General features: G+C 31.0%; 1 protein-coding gene across 1 annotated transcript in view; it reads left to right on the forward strand.

Annotated features, from left to right (window-relative positions):
• LOC114338604 (DNA (cytosine-5)-methyltransferase PliMCI-like) overlaps positions 1-19,451 on the forward strand; it is a 135,324-nt gene that overhangs the window by 88,702 nt on the left and 27,171 nt on the right. The window contains exons 13-14 of the mRNA XM_050662953.1: positions 1,864-2,132; positions 3,513-3,793. Of these exons, the coding sequence (XP_050518910.1) occupies positions 1,864-2,132; positions 3,513-3,793 (550 nt within the window). The remainder of the gene's footprint in view (positions 1-1,863; positions 2,133-3,512; positions 3,794-19,451) is intronic.

The following is a 19,451-nucleotide window of genomic DNA, read 5'->3' on the forward strand; positions in this document are numbered from 1 at the left end:
GATTCTTGCACTCCTGATTATACAGTACGTAAATCGTTCGGCTGGACATAGGGAATTTACATTGAGAGAATTGTGGCAACAGAGCTAACCTGTGTTAGTTGAAGCTTCTGTTCGAGTACGAGTTTTTGGTGCCATAGAGCTGTTAGAACGAATAGAATGAGTTGGTTTTGAAGCAAAGCTGTCCATAAATAAATCAAAACAAAGTTTACTTTAGCTAATTTTTAAAATATTTTTTAATTAAAACTAATTCCAAAACTAAACAGTTTTCCCATTCCCTTAGGCCAAAAATATTTAGCTACTACATTGTCATATTTTGACGTTTATTTGTATCAGTCGAAAAGAGTTGTCAATTTTGTGGTTAATTCCCCTTAATGCTAACAACTAATATTGTCATCGAGAGAGCTCAGTTGCCACAATGATCTCAATATAATACAATGTATGTATTTATGTATCTAAATATACTTATACAATGTATGTTCCCCATGTCCAGCTGAATGATTTACGTACTGTATGTCCCAGAGCCAAGCTGAAGAGTTGTGGTGAAAGTACATCTCCCTGTTTTAGTTAAATGTTTTCAATTATTGTTGTTTAACTCTCATCTTACATCTTAACCGTTCCATACACATCCTTATCAAATTGACTAGTTTTATTGGAAAGACAAGTTTCTGCATCGCTGCCCACAGTCTAACCCTGCATACTCTATCAAATACTTCTTCTTGTAGTGCCTATCCGTTTCGGATGTTGGCGACCATCATGGCAATCTGTACTTTGCACACTGCTGCTCTGAAAAGATTTGTAGTGGTTGTGTTGAACCACGTACGTAGATTTTTCAACCACGAAATCCTTCGCCTTCCTGGTCCTCGCTTTCCCTCTACTTTTCCCTGTAAGACCAGTTGCAGCAGTCCATATCTTTCACTGTTCCTCATGAGGTGACCGAGGTATTCGATTTTGGCTGTTTTTATTCTGATTAATAGCTCTTTTTCTTTTTGCATTCTCAGCAAAACACCCTCATTAGTAATGTGGTCGGTATAAGATATCTTCAGGATTCGAAGATAAAGCCACATCTCAAAAGCCTCAATTTTCTTGCGGTGGCGTCTGTGAGAGTCCACGACTTAACTCCGTACAACAGTATAGGAAAGATATAACATCGTAGTAATCTGACTTTTATGGGTATCGACAAATCATGACATTTGAACAACTTTGACATTTTTTTAAATGCAGATCTTGCTTTCTCTATCCTACATTTGATTTCTATAGTTTGATTTATATACGTATATAAAATATGTGAATATCTGATGAAGCTAACTTTAAAACTCCCAGCATTTCCCCATTATCTGTTTTATTATGAATATCTGGTCAATAGTAGGGCGGCCCGGTTAAATCCGCATTGATCATTCCCAACGATTTCTTCTGTGTATGCTTTGGCTCTTTCTAACAGGATGTTTTCAAGGACTTTGTAAGTGGTATTTGGGAGCGTTATTCCCAGGTAATTACATACATTGTTTTTTGTTTCCTTTGCGGTGGATTAGTACAATAACCCCTTCTCTCCATTCATCTGGAATTGTTCCTTCTTGCCAAATATCTTGAATTACTCACCAAATAACTTGTATATAGAACTGTATAACGCTTCTCCACCGTGTTTTAAGCACTCTGTGGGTATGCCATTGCTACCAGATGCCTTATTATTTTTAATTTTTTAAATGCCTGGGTTACTTCTTCGTATGTCGAGTATTGGTTTTCTATTGCAGCTGTATATACTAATATGTTTCATGTATTTCTGCTAGATTGGCAGTGTACTTTGTGTCATATTTTAAATTAAAACATGTGTAAACCTTTTTTTATTCTTTAATAAATCATTTTTAGATCGAGAAGGAAGTACCTGCAGCAAATGCGTTCAAGCTAAACAATCCTGACTGTAAAGTGTTCATAGACGATTGCAATAATTTATTAAAGTTTATAGTCAATAACGAAGCTAAAGAAAAAGGTTTACCTGAAAAAGGAGAAGTAGAGATGATAGTGGGGGGACCGCCTTGTCAAGGATTTTCTGGAATGAACAGATTCAAATGCAGAGATTACTCTTCGTTTAAGAATTCTCTTGTTGTTTCGTTGTTAACTTTTTGTGAATATTATAGGTAGGTAGTACTTTTAGATTATTTACTATATTGAATTAAACAGAATTTGAATTTTGTGTTGAATAAACAGAAAAAAATGTTATCTGTGAAGTAATTATATTATAACATTACCACGTCAAAGTCAAATGCCAGTGAAACATTGATGGAAAATAAAATTTTGACAAGATGTTAATATGTCATATACAGTAGGAAAAATGAAAGAATACCCATGAACGAACATATAAAACACGCTGTATTTTCCTGTCACCGTGTCACACAAAAAATTGGCCAGCGCAAGTAGGTACATGTAATAATTATTGTTACATGTACTTGCACTGAACAATTTTATTTGTGACACGGAATTTGTAAGGGGATGTTACACAATGAAGAACAATTGTCCACTGTAGCTCAAGTCTCCAGAGATCTAGTGGTGTGGATTTTTAAAGGATGTTATTACTCTTATTAGCTTAGAAATAAAAGAAATTTGGAAAATCAAAATAAGGATGTTAAATAAAAAAGAATGTGTGTGTACTTTGTACGCACGTAAGAAGTTATACTTCTATGATATAATTTCAACGAAATAAATATACTTAACTGTTTATACTTGCATTTTATTTAAATATTAAACTAACTTTCTTACCTACCACTTTCAAAAATTTTTTATTAAAACTACCAAAAATTAAAAAAAAAACGTGAATCGTCCGGGATTTGAACCCGCGGCCTCTCGATCTCTAGTCCAATGATCTACCTCTTATCTGTTTCCCCTCCAGATTTCGGAGCCGTTTTTTAATTCTGAACAATTCATTGCCACTAAGTACATACTGTCTGTGTGCGCATGCGCGCAGAATTATGAAATTTTACTCTCAATCGCGCCTAAACAAGTATAACTTCAAAAAATTAAAAAAAAAATATTGGGCGCCACTACATACCAAAAAACAAGGATAGTAATATAAGTAAGAACGGCACAGCAAACCAACAAAAAAGCAATATGGGAACGTGTAACAGGAAAATAGAGTGCATTCCTTCATCTTTTTTGTCTTTTTATATTACTAATAAAAATGTATAAAATTTAATAACAGAATAAATAGGAATAGGACCATGGAATATAACAAATTGCTGACACTAAAAGAGATTGAATTGACAAAGGAAATTGAAGAAAATAAGGTAAAATATTAGGTACCTATAAATCAAACAAAGAAGAAGGGAAAAGGAAGCTGACAAAAATAAACTTACTTTAAATTATTCAGAAGTAAAACTGGAAAATAGGGTGAAAGTAGGTCTGAGGATAATAATAACAGAAACCATAAAAGAAAAAATAATAAAAGTATAAGCAGTTAATTCAAGAATAATTTCGATGATGATTAATGAATACATTATAGTGTCTCATGATTTCTTTTTTAGGCCACAATATTTTATATTGGAGAACGTTAGAAACTTTGTATCTTTTAAAAGAAGTATGGTTTTAAAGTTAACACTGAGATGTCTTCTTACTATGGGATACCAAGTGACTTTTGGAATATTGCAAGCAGGTCAATATGGGATTCCCCAAACTAGAAGAAGATTAATTTTGATGGCTGCTGCTCCAGGAAAAGTTTTGCCAAACTATCCTGAGCCATTACATGTATTTAATAAAAAGGGCACTCATCTGAGTTTTAACGTAGATGGATATGGCTATTACAACGGTATGTCTAGCTTTTATTAACATTTCACATACACTTGTTAATGTACTATCATCCGAAAATGTGGCTGTGGTGATATTTGTATAATTCGGTAGGTCGACAGTGAATATAAGGTATAATATGGAACCCAAGAGGCTTCCTTGGGGCACTTCAGCAAGAACTAATCATCATCATCACTGGCTCGACAACCCTTTCTGAGTCTTGGCCTGTTCCAGGATTCTTCTCCATTCTGATCTGTTTCGTGCTTTTTTTCTCCAGTTTTTTATTTTTAAGGTTATTATATCATTTTCTATTTGTTCTAAATATCTCAGCTTCGGTCTTCCTCTTGTTCTTTTTCCTACTGGCATCTGTTTGAATATTTTGTTTAGTATTTCGCCTTTTTCCATTCTTTCTATATGTCCCATCCAACGCAGCCGTCCTATTTTAATGAATGTTATGATATCCAGATCCTGGTATATTTTGTATAGTTCAAAGTTGTACCTTCTTCGCCAAATTCCGTTTTCTTTTGTGCCCTTATATATGTGTCGCAAGATTTTTCTTTCAAAGGTGGCTAGCAATGTTTCCTCTCTTTTAGTAAGTGTCCAGGTTTCTGAGCCGTATGTGAGTACCGGTCTTATTAAGGTTTTGTATATTTGGCATTTTGTTTTTCTTGCGACGTTATCTGATCTTAGTTGCCGAATTAAGCCCTGGTAACTTTTATTGGCAATACATATTCGTCTCTTCACTTCCTCCGCAACGTTATTATCAGACGTGACTAGGGATCCCAAGTATGTAAAGTTTTTTACCCCCTCCGCAAGAACTAATACAATTTTAACTATTTAGAATGGGAAATAAGCCACAATATTATTAAAAAATAATTTTTATTAACGTTTCGACGCCCAAATCGGGTGCCGTTGTTAAAATACAAAATACTATTAATATAAACAAAAATGTTGTTGCTTAGTAAAAAAAAATTCTTCTAATAATTTATTTAATTTGACTCATTTATATCGGCAATTCAGATACATATGATACATTTTAAAGTAGAAGACTTTAAAATGATATTGCCAATATTTATGAGTTGCGTTCCTGGGACGACTTTACTGAAAGATAGTTCATTCGATTACATGAAATCAACCCCAACTCAAGAATATCCGTCACAAAAAAATCATAGCATGTGATCTGTCTTTAAAAAGACAACCACATGCAACGGTGACATTAAAATTCTCGCGTTAGAGATCTCATAGTAAATCACGAGAGGTCCGTAAAGTTGGCTTGTCCACTTTTATATAACAATAAAATTTTCATGCCATAATTTAGTGCTCATTTAGTGCTAATTTTGTACCGCAGTCCCGAATTTTGTGCTCTTTATTTATTTAAAAAAGCAGGTGGACAAGCCAGCTTAACGTTAAGCTGGCTTGTCCACTCTTAGTACACAATGAAAAAATAAAATTATTCAGATTCTAAATAGGCTATAATTTAGTGCTCATTTAGTGCTAATTTTGTACCTTAAACATTATAATGAAATATTTGTTTAAACAATTTGTTATAAACAAAATTTAAAAAAATTAAAAAATCGAAAATTTTTTTATGCTAGAATTTAGTGCTCATTTAGTGCTAACAAAATATCCATATCCTGAATTTTGTGCTCTTTATTTATTTAAAAAAGCAGGTGGACAAGCCAGCTTAACGTTAAGCTGGCTTGTCCACTCTTAGTACACAATGAAAAAATAAAATTATTCAGATTCTAAATAGGCTGTAATTTAGTGCTCATTTAGTGCTAATTTTGTTCCATAAACATTATAATGAAATATTTATTTAAACAATTTGTTATAAACAAAATTTTAAAAAACTAAAAAATCGAAAATTTTTTTATGCTAGAATTTAGTGCTCATTTAGTGCTAACAAAATATCCATATTCTGAATTTTGTGCTCTTTATTTATTTAAAAAAGCAGGTGGACAAGCCAGCTTAACGTTAAGCTGGCTTGTCCACTCTTAGTACACAATGAAAAAATAAAATTATTCAGATTCTAAATAGGCTGTAATTTAGTGCTAATTTAGTGCTAATTTTGTACCATAAACATTATAATGAAATATTTGTTTAAACAATTTGTTATAAACACAATTTTAAAAAATTAAAAAATCGAAAAATTTTTTATGCTAGAATTTAGTGCTCATTTAGTGCTAATAAAATATCCATATCCTGAATTTTGTGCTCTTTATTTATTTAAAAAATCAGGTGGGCTAGCTTAACGTTAAGCTGACTTGTCCACTCTTAAAAATTAAAATATCGAAAAAATTTTTATGCAGGAATTTAGTGCTCATTTGGTGCTAACAAAATATCCATATCCCGAATTTTGTGCTCTTTATTTATTTAAAAAATCAGGTGGACAAACTAGCTTAACGTTAATCTGGCTTGTCTACTCTTAGTATAAACAATGAAAACATAAAATTATTCAGATTCTAAGTAGGCTATAATTTAGTGCTCAGATAGTTATAAACATTATAATAACATATTTGTTTAAACAATTTGTTATAAATAAAATTTTTAAAAATTTGAAAATAGTAAAATAAATTCTTTTTTAATAATTTGTTATAAACAAAACTTTAAAAAGGTATAAAAATGTAAATATTTTTATTCTGCAACTACAGTAAAACCCAGATATATATTATTTTCGGTCCTTTACTGTAATAGTAACTAATAACTTGCTTTTTGCTAACAAAATATATATTTCTTGAATGTTGTGTCCTTTGTTTATTTTAATCGAGCCTAAATCATATTATGTGATATAAAAAAATATTTTAATAATTTATATACTGTCATGTATTATAAATAGTTTATTCCGTTTAAGATAATTTGACCTTAGGAGCCAGGATATCACATCTTTAAAGATGGCACGTCATAAACCCTTTTGTATTGAAAGGGACTTTTATCACACCTCCAATAGTGTTTTCTCATGGTTTTTAACTACAGTAGAAAAAATTGGAGACTTTAACCTTCGTCGGGCGGCATAGGTACAATTGTAACTTTTGAGTTTTCAAATTGTGATAACTTTCTTTTTCAAAGAGGTAGAGACTTGAAGCTTTGTGACATCTTTACATTTATCCAGTAGATTATGTGAGCCAAATATAACAAAAAAATATTTATTTAGTTCCTAGAAGAAGGCCTAGATAGTTCCGACCCCCATAAAAGACGGCATAGTTACATTTCTACCTTGTTAATTTTTTTAAATAAAGGTTATAAAAAACAATATATTTTGTTATTAAATGATAGTTTATTTAAATAAAAATACAAAACTGAATGTTATTGTGGATTTTCGCAAGACATACATGTCGTTTTAGACGAAGAATGTTCGTCACACACAGGTAGAGAACACACTACACAACTTTTCCTCGTTTTACGCTGTTTTTTTTTAGTTCGTTCCGACACACATGGCAACTTCCGGTTATTGGCGTAGATCCACGAGTACTGTGAGATACTTGAGGTGGAGCAACTATAGAAAATATTATGTTTCGACCAAGGACCATTTCTACAGCACTACGAAGAAAATGACTCCTCATCATCATCCGGTTTTTACTTCGAGATTGAACTGAAGGCAAACAAAGATCTTTAGCAAGATCCTTCAAAAATTTCCTGCGTTGGTCCTTTGTTTTTGGTAATGGATTGTGCTCTCGATATATAATGTAGGATGCTAAGCCAGTGACGTCAATCATATTATAAAAAAAGGCCAAGGGACAACGTAATGTTCGACGCTTGACCGTATACTCACTCAGCATTTTATCCATAGTGTCAACCCCCCCCCCTTTGGTTTCATTGTAGTACTTAATAATTTCCGGCTTCGCTACTTCAGTGTCTTCTACTTTGCCTGTAGTATGTATGGACGAAAGTAACACTACTGCTTTATTTTTCTTTGGCACCTAAGAACATACAGTAGCATAAGGATTGTTCTGAAGCTATTTTCTTGTGGCATTTTTATAATCAAGTATATTCAAATGGGAAATTTTCAAATGGGAAAAGCCACAATTTTACCCAAAAATGATTTTATTAACGTTTCGACGCCCAAGTCGGGTGTCGTTGTCAAAATACAAAATAATTATATTATTTTGTATTTTGACAACGACACCCGACTTGGGCGTCGAAACGTTAATAAAATCATTTTTAGGTAAAATTGTGGCTTATTTCCCATTTGAATATACTTGAGCATAAGGATTGTATGCGAAATTAGTAGAAAAAACAGCTCTTTCCTTATTTACTAGCATATTGGTGGGTAGAATCGTTTGTTCTTTCTAACTGTGCCCACTAAAGTCATTTGCCATGAGTTCAAGACTTTAGCCAGTTCAAAACTGGTAAAAAAGTTATCTGTTGTAACATTCCGACCAGAACCTTTATAAGATGTGACCAGATCCAAAACTGTTCGTTCGCCAACGTTAACTTGTCGTGAACCAGCTGCTGGTTTTCCAGTATAAGGCTGACCTTGTAAGGGATACGCATTTGATGCATCACAAGCCCAAAAATCCTTGATACCATATTTAGTGGGTTTGGAAAGTATGTATTGCGTAAAACTTGTACGGCCTCTATACGGAAACAATTGTTCGTTGATGGTTATGTCTTCGAATGGTTTGTAGCCTTGTTGCAAATTTTTATTTAGCATTGTCCAGATATATCTTAGGGGTGCAGCCTTATCGGTTTTTTGCGTTCTTCCCGGTTACTTTCATTGTCAAATCTGATAAATCGTAACATGGTCTTGAAACGATCACGAGACATTTCTGCACGTATTAATGGCAGAGAATCCATACTCCACATCTCACACAAGGTTGTCAGATTGGTTTGAAAATGTTGAAAAAGAAGTCGAAATGGTGAAAACAAAAGAAACAGGAATACATGACAATGCATTTAATTTGCCAGAATTTTGCGCACGTTTAAAGAAAGACATTAAAAGCTTCCCGTTATGGTCTTGTATTTGGGTACAAAAATTTGGATTAGGTAAAATTCCGGCTTCCAGTTCTGCAGTAGAAAGCGAAATAAAAAATATTAAAAAAGATTTATTTGAAAAAAAAATTGAGAGCAGATGCAGCAGTTAATGCGATTTTAGAGTACCTGGTTGGTCGCTCTAATATAATTCAACCGAAAACTGATGCAATGGAAAACAAAGAAGATAACGTTGAAATTACTAAAGGATCTGGAAATGAATCGGAGAAAGATCTTGATGCAGAAAGAAATTTAATAATTGCTACTGAACCAAAGTCAATCTCAATTAAGGAAGATAAAGAATTCGTAAAAGGTATGTAAAAGCTTCTAACTGAAGTAGGTATTTCTTATTCATTACACCTTGTTATATATTTTACAACTATTTTTATTTTCTCTCATGTTTACAGATACAATTCAAGAAGAGAACGTAAGAATACTTAATACCAAAGAAATAATATGCCAATTGTGTTCATCCAGTTGTGGACAACAAAAAAAAAGGGAGTAGTGAAATGTTGTGCAACAACTGCAATGCTGTAAACAACTTACAACAAATAATCGACTTAGAAAAGAAGAAAATTGGCGTGGTCAACTCACTAAGGCATCAAAAAATACAACTAAAAATCGAGAACAAAATCTGCAAAGTTATCAAAATACTTGGATCAAAACCAAACTACTTTTGATTCACTGTTTCAAGATAATTTGCAGAAATTGCCTATTCTGAAGAATGGAAATGCTTTAAATTTAAAGGTAAAATTAATCAGTTTATATTAAATATTACTTTGTGTTGCAAAATAGCTAATAGTGAATAATTACTTAATTTAAATGAACTTAGTTCAATCAAATTATGAATTTATTACGATAAACAAAATAATTAAAATATTTAAAATTTTATGCCGGTTTCTTTTATTCTAGGGTGTGAAAATTAAAAAAAAATTGTATTCATTTTATAACACGTGTGCAATAGATTCAATTGTACAATCGTTTATTGTTGGAGCAATAGACCCTTCTGAAGTTGAAAATGCATTAAAAACATTACAAAAGGATTGTCCATTTATTGCACTTGCACTATATATAAAAAAGATGGGAGTTGCACAATCTTATGTAAAACGAGGCAGAATTTTACTGGAGTTTCATGAAAGTGCTATACAGAAGACACTAAACAAAACAAATAATGAACTTCAAAAAGTAATACACGTAGACTGCAACACAAATGCTTTTGACATGATGTTAAAATTAATTGAAAAATTACCAATTAACAAAATAGTCATAAACTGTAATAATGGTTGCCCTCAAAGAACCCGAGAAACGAATTATTATTTTTTGGATAACTTACTCTTTAAGGAAGCTTTAAGCGAAGTGGAAATGCAAGAAGCATTAACAGCTGACAGAGATTGTAGCAGAAGAGGATGCTGAGGACAATCAGAAGTGCAATATGATTCAAGTGGTACGTTTTAAATGATTAAAATCAACAAAAGTATATTATTTTTCACGTGTACACATAAATTAAAGAAAATCCATATACTTAAAATAATTTCTTTACAGGTCCAATTATCTTAATTCAATTAACGGACATCAGGACTATAACTCATCTGGATAACATCCCGATAAAATTTCCCGATGTACTTGGGACCTCTGATTATTATTTACTGGTAGGAGTAATCCGTTACATTAACAATGGCCTTACGTCGACTAATGGATTAGGAAAACTGTCCATGGGACACTACACAACAATCTGTCGCAGAAATAATCTGTGGACCGAGTTTAATGATCTCAATGCAGGAACACAAAGAACTCTAACCAAAGATGTGAACAAAAAAGTCAACATAGAATTTCTAATATACATTAAAGTCGAAAAAACGTATAAATAAAATCAATTAAAACTGTATCACCATGCCTTTATATTTAGACTGTAATTCTTTTCTACATTAATAAAGAGCACCAAATTTGATCTCACGATGTCTTATTTAGTTATTTGCACACAATTTGCGCTAAATTGGATCACTAAAAATTTTCGTTTTTATTACTGTTTAAAATTTTAATGTTTTATAATAATCTTTATGGTACAAAATTAACACCAAATGAGCACTAAATTATTGCATAAAAAATATTCGATATTTTAATTTTTAAAAGTTTTGTTTATAACAAATTGTTTAAACAAATATTTTATTTGAGCACTAAATGAGCACTAAATTATAGCCTATTTAGAATATGAATAATTTTATTTTTTCATTGTGTACTAAGAGTGGACAAGCCAGCTTAACGTTAAGCTGGCTTGTCCACCTGCTTTTTTAAATAAATAAAGAGCACAAAATTCAGGATATGGATATTTTGTTAGCACTAAATGAGCACTAAATTCTAGCATAAAAATTTTTTCTATTTTTTAATTTTTTTAAATTTTGTTTATAACAAATTGTTTAAACAAATATTTCATTTTAATGTTTATGGTACAAAATTAGCACTAAATTAGCACTAAATTATAGCCTATTTAGAATCTGAATAATTTTATTTTTTCATTGTGTACTAAGAGTGGACAAGCCAGCTTAACGTTAAGCTGGCTTGTCCACCTGCTTTTTTAAATAAATAAAGAGCACAAAATTCGGGACTGCGGTACAAAATTAGCACTAAATGAGCACTAAATTATGGCATGAAAATTTTATTGTTATATAAAAGTGGACAAGCCAACTTTACGGACCTAATCACGAGGGAAAACCAGGAAAAACCTCGTGATACTATCCCGACATCGTAAGTATTTGGTCTTACATTTAATTTACTCTCAAAATTAATACCAAATTCTGACTTTACTATAATTTTGTTTAAATTATAAATAATATCAATAATACATGGGTATATAAGTAATACTAAAATATAAAATATGTACTAACTCGACTATTGACTTACTAATTGTGGTATTTTCTTTCTATTGACTTCCTCTTTCAGTATGGGTATCCACATCCTACTGCATTCCACCGAGGAATTTGCGACACAATTGGTTTCGTTTAGCATAATTAGAGCCGCTTCTTTGATTTTTCTCTTTTTACTATCTGTTTCTTTCAGGACTATACTTGAATCTCTCCACTGAACTCTATGTTCATTATCCCATGCGTGTTGACATATTTGAGATCTATCAAATTCTCTATTTTTAATATAAGATTGATGTTCACTTATTCTAACGTTTAATGGTCTTGATGTTTCACCTATATAAAACTGTTCGCATTCACAAGGTATTTTATAAATACAATTCTTTGTCCTTTCTTGTTCATTGTTAGGTTTAGTTTTAGATAGAATAGATCTCAATGTGTTGGTTGTTTTGAATGTTGTTGAAATGTTGAATTTATTTCCTATTGTTTTAAGTTTCTCGGATAGTCCTTTTATGTATGGTATTGATATTTTCCTCGTATTATTTCTTGTGAATGTTGTAGGATCCCGTTCTATGTTGTTCTGTTCCATTCCATCCAATCTTGACAATTCCTTATTTATAAACGATAAAGGATAATCATTTTTTAATAAAACAGATGTTAAGAATTGTTTTTCTTCTAAAAAGGAATTTTCGTTAGAACAAGTAATTTTGGCTCTATCATATAAGGATTTTATGATTCCCTTTTTAACGTTGATGTTGTGATTTGATTTGTAATTGAGATATCTGTTGGTATGTGTTGGTTTTCTATACACTTGAGTCTCATATCCAGTATCCTTCTTTAAGACTAAAACATCGAGGAAAGGCAGGGTGTTATTATAATCCTTTTCCATTGTAAATTTTATTATCTCTTCTTGATCGTTTATAATATTCAGGAATGTATCCAACAATTCTGATCTATGAGGCCATATTGAAAACACATCATCTACATATCTCCACCATACAGTGGGTTTTAAATTTTGTTTAGAAATGATATTAGTTTCGAAATCCTCCATAAATATATTAGCCAATAATGGAGATAAAGAGGAGCCCATTGCTAGACCAAAATTTTGTTTATAAAATTCATTATTTAGTTGAAAATAGGTATTATTAGTACATAATGTCAATAACTCCATTATAGCTGATACATTTAGTTTTGTCCTAGTTGTCAATGTATCATCATTCTCTAATTTCGTTTTGATTATGTTTAAAGTTTTATCTAATGGCACATTTGTAAATAAACTGTTTATGTCAAAACTTACTAAAATATTATTTGGATTAAACTCAATAGTTGATAATTTGTTTACAAAATGTTTTGTATTTTTTATAAATGTGTCATCATTATTAGTAAATGGTTTTATAATGTTTAATAAAAATTTTGATAGTTCACTACAAGGAGAACTGATGGTACTACAAATGGGTCTAAGTGGTATGTTCGCTTTATGAATTTTCGGTACTCCATAAAAATGTGGTGACTTACTGTAATGAGGTGTAATTAATTTTCTTTGATAGTATGTTAGATCATTTTTAAATTTGAATAAAGTTCTATAGATTTTGTTTTCCAGTGTTTTCGTTGGATCCTTCGTTAATTTGGTATAAGGTCCATTTGTAATTAGATCTGTAATTTTGTCCTCGTATTGTATTTTATCCATTATTACAGTTGCATTTCCTTTATCCGCTGGTAGGATCGTTATGGAGTCATCATTTTTTAAAGTTTTTAAAGCTTTAATTTCCTCTTTACTGATGTTCTGTTCAATTTGATTTGTCTTTTCCAATTCAAGTTTACATAGTACCCTATACTGTTCTTTTTCATGAGTTGGTAAACACTGTGATATTTTTTCCACTGAACTAATTATGTCTAATTTTGGAATAGATGGATGAGTAACAGCATAGTTTAAACCCTTTGACAATACCAAATTCTCCGTTGTATTTAACTGTCTATTTGATAGATTGACAACTGTCGCTAATATGTCATTATTTCTATTTAGGTTATCAAAAGTATGTATACTATTTTGTTCTAAAAGAATATTAAATTTATTTAAATGTATATTTCTTTGTTTCTGATATGAATTTTGATAAATTATGTGTAAACTAAAAATAATTCGATCAAAATCAGAATTTGATATCATTCCGAAAAGCAAATCTTTAATACTTACGATGTCTTGTTCAATAAAAAATAAATTTGACCTGTGAAATTGTAACCTTTCCCGGATCATTGACAAACTGGCTCTATGTAGAATATTTTGGAGTCTTCTGCTTGAGTATGCTGGCCGTAACCTCAAGCCCTTCGGTATTAAGTTGTTATCTCTACATCGTTTTAAGAATTTGATAGAATTTTGACAGTGTGCCAGTTTCTCGTAGAAGGTTTCCAATTTCCTAAAATTTTGACACACGCTAGGCCCATACCGGTTTCTTAATGTTGTTCTGAAGCTATTTTCTTGTGGCATTTTTACAATTTTAACTATTTAGAATGGGAAATAAGCCACAATATTATTAAAAAATGATTTTTATTAACGTTTCGACGCCCAAATCTTATTTCTTATTTATTTCTTATTTATTTTAACGCCTTATTTCCCATTCTAAATAGTTAAAATTGTAAAAATGCCACAAGAAAATAGCTTCAGAACAACATTAATACCACAATTAGTAAGTCAATAGTCGAGTTAGTACATATTTTATATTTTAGTATTACTTATATACCCATGTATTATTGATATTATTTATAATTTAAACAAAATTATAGTAAAGTCAGAATTTGGTATTAATTTTGAGAGTAAATTAAATGTAAGACCAAATACTTACGATGTCGGGATAGTATCACGAGGTTTTTCCTGGTTTTCCCTCGTGATTTACTATGAGATCTCTAACGCGAGAATTTTAATGTCAAGGTTGCATGTGGTTGTCTTTTTAAAGACAGATCACATGCTATGATTTTTTTGTGACGGATATTCTTGAGTTGGGGTTGATTTCATGTAATCGAATGAACTATCTTTCAGTAAAGTCGTCCCAGGAACGCAACTCATAAATATTGGCAATATCATTTTAAAGTCTTCTACTTTAAAATGTATCATATGTATCTGAATTGCCGATATAAATGAGTCAAATTAAATAAATTATTAGAAGAATTTTTTTTTACTAAGCAACAACATTTTTGTTTATATTAATAGTATTTTGTATTTTGACAACGGCACCCGATTTGGGCGTCGAAACGTTAATAAAAATTATTTTTTAATAATATTGTGGCTTATTTCCCATTCTAAATAGTTAAAATTGTAAAAATGCCACAAGAAAATAGCTTCAGAACAACATTAATACCACAATTAGTAAGTCAATAGTCGAGTTAGTACATATTTTATATTTTAGTATTACTTATATACCCATGTATTATTGATATTATTTATAATTTAAACAAAATTATAGTAAAGTCAGAATTTGGTATTAATTTTGAGAGTAAATTAAATGTAAGACCAAATACTTACGATGTCGGGATAGTATCACGAGGTTTTTCCTGGTTTTCCCTCATGATTTACTATGAGATCTCTAACGCGAGAATTTTAATGTCACCGTTGCATGTGGTTGTCTTTTTAAAGACAGATCACATGCTATGATTTTTTTGTGACGGATATTCTTGAGTTGGGGTTGATTTCATGTAATCGAATGAACTATCTTTCAGTAAAGTCGTCCCAGGAACGCAACTCATAAATATTGGCAATATCATTTTAAAGTCTTCTACTTTAAAATGTATCATATGTATCTGAATTGCCGATATAAATGAGTCAAATTAAATAAATTATTAGAAGAATTTTTTTTTACTAAGCAACAACATTTTTGTTTATATTAATAGTATTTTGTATTTTGACAACGGCACCCGATTTGGGCGTCGAAACGTTAATAAAAATCATTTTTTAATAATATTGTGGCTTATTTCCCATTCTAAATAGTTAAAATTGTAAAAATGCCACAAGAAAATAGCTTCAGAACAAAACTAATACAATAGTAATATATAGTAATTTGTTGGTAAATTCTGTTTTAATTTGCATTATGCCAGACTTTATCAAATGCCTGGCTTATGTACAGGAATACCACTGAGCAGTACCTATTATTTTCAAACTCTTCATTGATTCTCCATATAACTCTAAGTTCTTATTGTACTGTTGAATGTTGTTTTATGGACCTAAATTGGTGTGATGATAATATTAGTAAAATTTAATAAAAAAATTTTGGCTTGGTAAAAGGTATCTATATTAGTTTAAAAAGCCTATAACTCTAAGTTCTTATTATACTGTTGAATGTTGTTTTATGGACCTAAATTGGTGTGATGATAATATTAGTAAAATTTAATAAAAAAATTTTGGCTTGGTAAAAGGTATCTATATTAGTTTAAAAAGCCCCTATAGGGCTACGAACATAGAAGTAAAACGTTTTCGCTCTGTAACAAGAGCATCATCAGTGTTACCTAAAATAAGTACATATAACCATATTAATTAAAGCAAAATGTTAAAGTTAAAATGATGACCAAGGTAAAAGCAAAGTTTGGTTATACTTAAGAACATGGTGAGCTAACCAAAAAATACAAAAGGTCAAAGCCTTTCAAAAACAGACTAAAAGTCTTATATAGATGCAAACATGGCAAAATCCAAAGGATGGATACAATTCCTATGTCTACGGCCCTAGGGCAACATATGGCTCCCACACGTGGTAAGTGGGTCAATAGGTAACAATTAGGTCATTATGTTACAAGAGGTGACAGGCAACTAAGAGATGAAACTTCAAAAGCTGTTTTGTTCAAAACAAAAAAGTTTGGCTGATGTCAGGACAACAATTGTTAATGAAACTTTAAATTTTTTTGAAATGTTGGTTACGCAGCCACTAAATTTAAAGTTGTTTATGGTACAAGCAATGATAACAGCTAAAATTATAAAAATACAAGAGTTAGTGAAAATAAATTATCTAAGATGTAAAAAGGGGGCGAATTTGAAAACCCGCAATCATCAATGAGGTGTACTTGAATTGATGGAGCAAAGATAGGCAAACCAAAATACAGAAGGTATGCTTTATAGTGGTTTACTGTAGAGAGACCGAAATCATTAGACCGAAAGCAGTAGACCGAACTCATTAGACCGAAAAGCACTTTACCGAAACCTCACTAGACCGAACAGCAGAAGACCGAAAAGCAGTTCTTTTTACTTGTCGCAGTAAAAGAGATAAGACTAATGTAATTACAACTAAATGTTATTTGGATGGTTATTATAAACAGTTAAAATGGTGTTAACGTCACTCTACTCTTAATTTATTTTTACCTTCACTAATTTGTTTAACGGATGAAAATTATTTCATATCAGACTTTACAGAGTAACAATTTACACAGTCTATATATAAAATAATACAAAAAAATACAATAAACAAAACGACAGTTATACAAAATCTTAGCATAATTTACTGCAAATTTTTAAATTTATTTACCATTTCGGTCTAATGCTGTTCGGTCTATTGAGGTTTCGGTAAAGTGCTTTTCGGTCTAATGAGTTCGGTCTACTGCTTTCGGTCTAATGATTTCGGTCTAATTGTCGTGTACCTTTGTAGTTTGTATTGGAAATAGATAATTAATATTTGTGACCCAACACAAATGATGGCTGATAAAGCTGGCTGAAATAAAGATGAGACAACTAAATAGGGGTTGTGATATCAAATGCTGAGAAATGTTGTAAATGCAAAACTTGTTTATGAGTTAATAGAATATAGATGGATTTATCAACACAAATTTAAAAGACTGGTTGTTTTAAAATAGTTGATGGTATTAGTTTTTTTTTTTCTGGTATAGGCATTGGTCTAGTACCTAAGTGTCAGCTTCTCAACAACTTTGGAGACCACTGGAAGAAGATTAAGGGGACGGTAGGGCTGTGCATTTTCTGCTTCTATTCCTGGCTTAAGTAGAATTATTATCGGTGCCAATTTCAAATAACTGTGTTAGAAATTGGAAGCCTTTCTCTGATAGTTGCTGAAGAATTTTTCCAGTAATAAGGTCGTCTCCTGGGACCTTAAATTTACCAATGTTGTGTTGTATATTTTTTACTTCATTGTTTTGTGATTATTTTTTCAGAAAGTGCTAGTTGATAAGGTTTTGCTGGTACTAAAATACTCTCTTCAGTTTGTAGTGAGCATACTGTCAGTTGGCATAAAAACTTTTTTAAGGTGTGTCGCAAATGTTTTGGTTCTTTTTAGTGTAATTTTCGCCCATTTTCCTGTTTATTTTTTTAGTTGCGGGATTGAATAGTTCTGCCATCGTAAGGTCCTTATAGTCTTTCATAACGAATAGTCAGTAGTTTGGGTTGCATCTAGATTTTGTAACTATTGCTGGAAAATTGCATTGTTCCGCCATTATCAATTTCTTCTTGTGCTTCTTTAAGGTCAGTTTTTCTCTGGGGTGATCTTGTTAATTGCCACTGTTTTCTGAGCCTTCTTTTTACAAATAAATAAAAAATCACTAAGTGTAGTGGAAAATAATAATGGAAGTATTAGAATATCTACGAAAAGTTGATTATTGAAGAACAGGAGTTGTTGGCTGCGATTTATTTATTGATGCAGGTTAGTTCTTTATTGTAATTTTAAAATAGATTAATCAATGAATGAATCGGAAAAGCTGCTAATCTTTGTGACATTTGGTGATTAGAAGAACAGTGTATGACATGATCAGTCTAAGTATGTTTTCTATTTAATAGTTGAATAGGCCGTTTAGTCTGGTAATAGAAAACTCAAAACAGAGAACTGAAAGATTGTAGTCCTATATTAAATTTAATGTTAGGACGAGCTTAGTTAATTTTAAAAAGCAACATTTTGTACAGTCGAACCCGCTTATTAGAGTACCGGTTATAGGAATATCCCGGTTTATGGAATATAAATTTACTCCTTAATAAATTTATCCGTTTATTGGTAATATTTTTCAGGTCAACGAATAAATATTTACTAAAAATTTCCTAAAAATTTAAATTAGGTCTTGTATTATAATTTCTCGCCAAGTGCTTCGAAGGCCTGTAGTGCTGTTTTATTTATATTATTTGAGTTTGTCAGATAGGTAATAAATATTTTATTGCGTTGTTATGAGTACCAATTTAATCGTTTACCAACAAATTCAGTCATAAAATAATTTCCTTTATCTAGAAACTATATATATTGCCACCCAGTTGCCTGTTATAAAATTTTTAAGAAACAGTTCGCCCATCCTAGTCGCTTGTAAAGTTATAAAACATTTTCGGGATGGCAAAACCATTGTAAATTTTTCTAATTTTTATAATTATTAAGTATATTATGTATTTTAATACGAAAATATTTACATAATCTGTATATTGCATACATTTCATATTAATTACTGTATGCATCCACAAAATATAATGTAATTTGGTTTCTTAATAAATACTATTGTGTTTGCAATTTATCAATCAAAGGCAAAATGAAAATTAAACTAATTTTTTTTTAAATAACGCGGGCACATAAATTTGATACACCCTGTATATTGATCTGTAAATATTTATTAGAATTTAGTTTGGATGTCAGTGGATTTCTTTTTTTAATGAGTTTTCCGATGAACCATTAAAGACTTTTGTGAATAATTAAAGTGAAAGGGACGATGTATTTAGGTTTATAATGGAAAAAGATTGTTTACTACGGAAACTATAGAATCCACAGGTAGATGTAATTATCACTTTCTGGGAAAGTGGTTTAAAAGAAAGTTTGGAATTTTAATATCTTTGTTTCAACCCGAGTAAATGTTTGTAGGGTTCCCCGAAAGTAATTAGGATGATCTGAATAATTTTGAAAATGA

The sequence above is a fragment of the Diabrotica virgifera genome, chromosome 10 (genome assembly GCF_917563875.1).
Source record: "Diabrotica virgifera virgifera chromosome 10, PGI_DIABVI_V3a".
NCBI lineage: Eukaryota > Metazoa > Arthropoda > Insecta > Coleoptera > Chrysomelidae > Diabrotica > Diabrotica virgifera.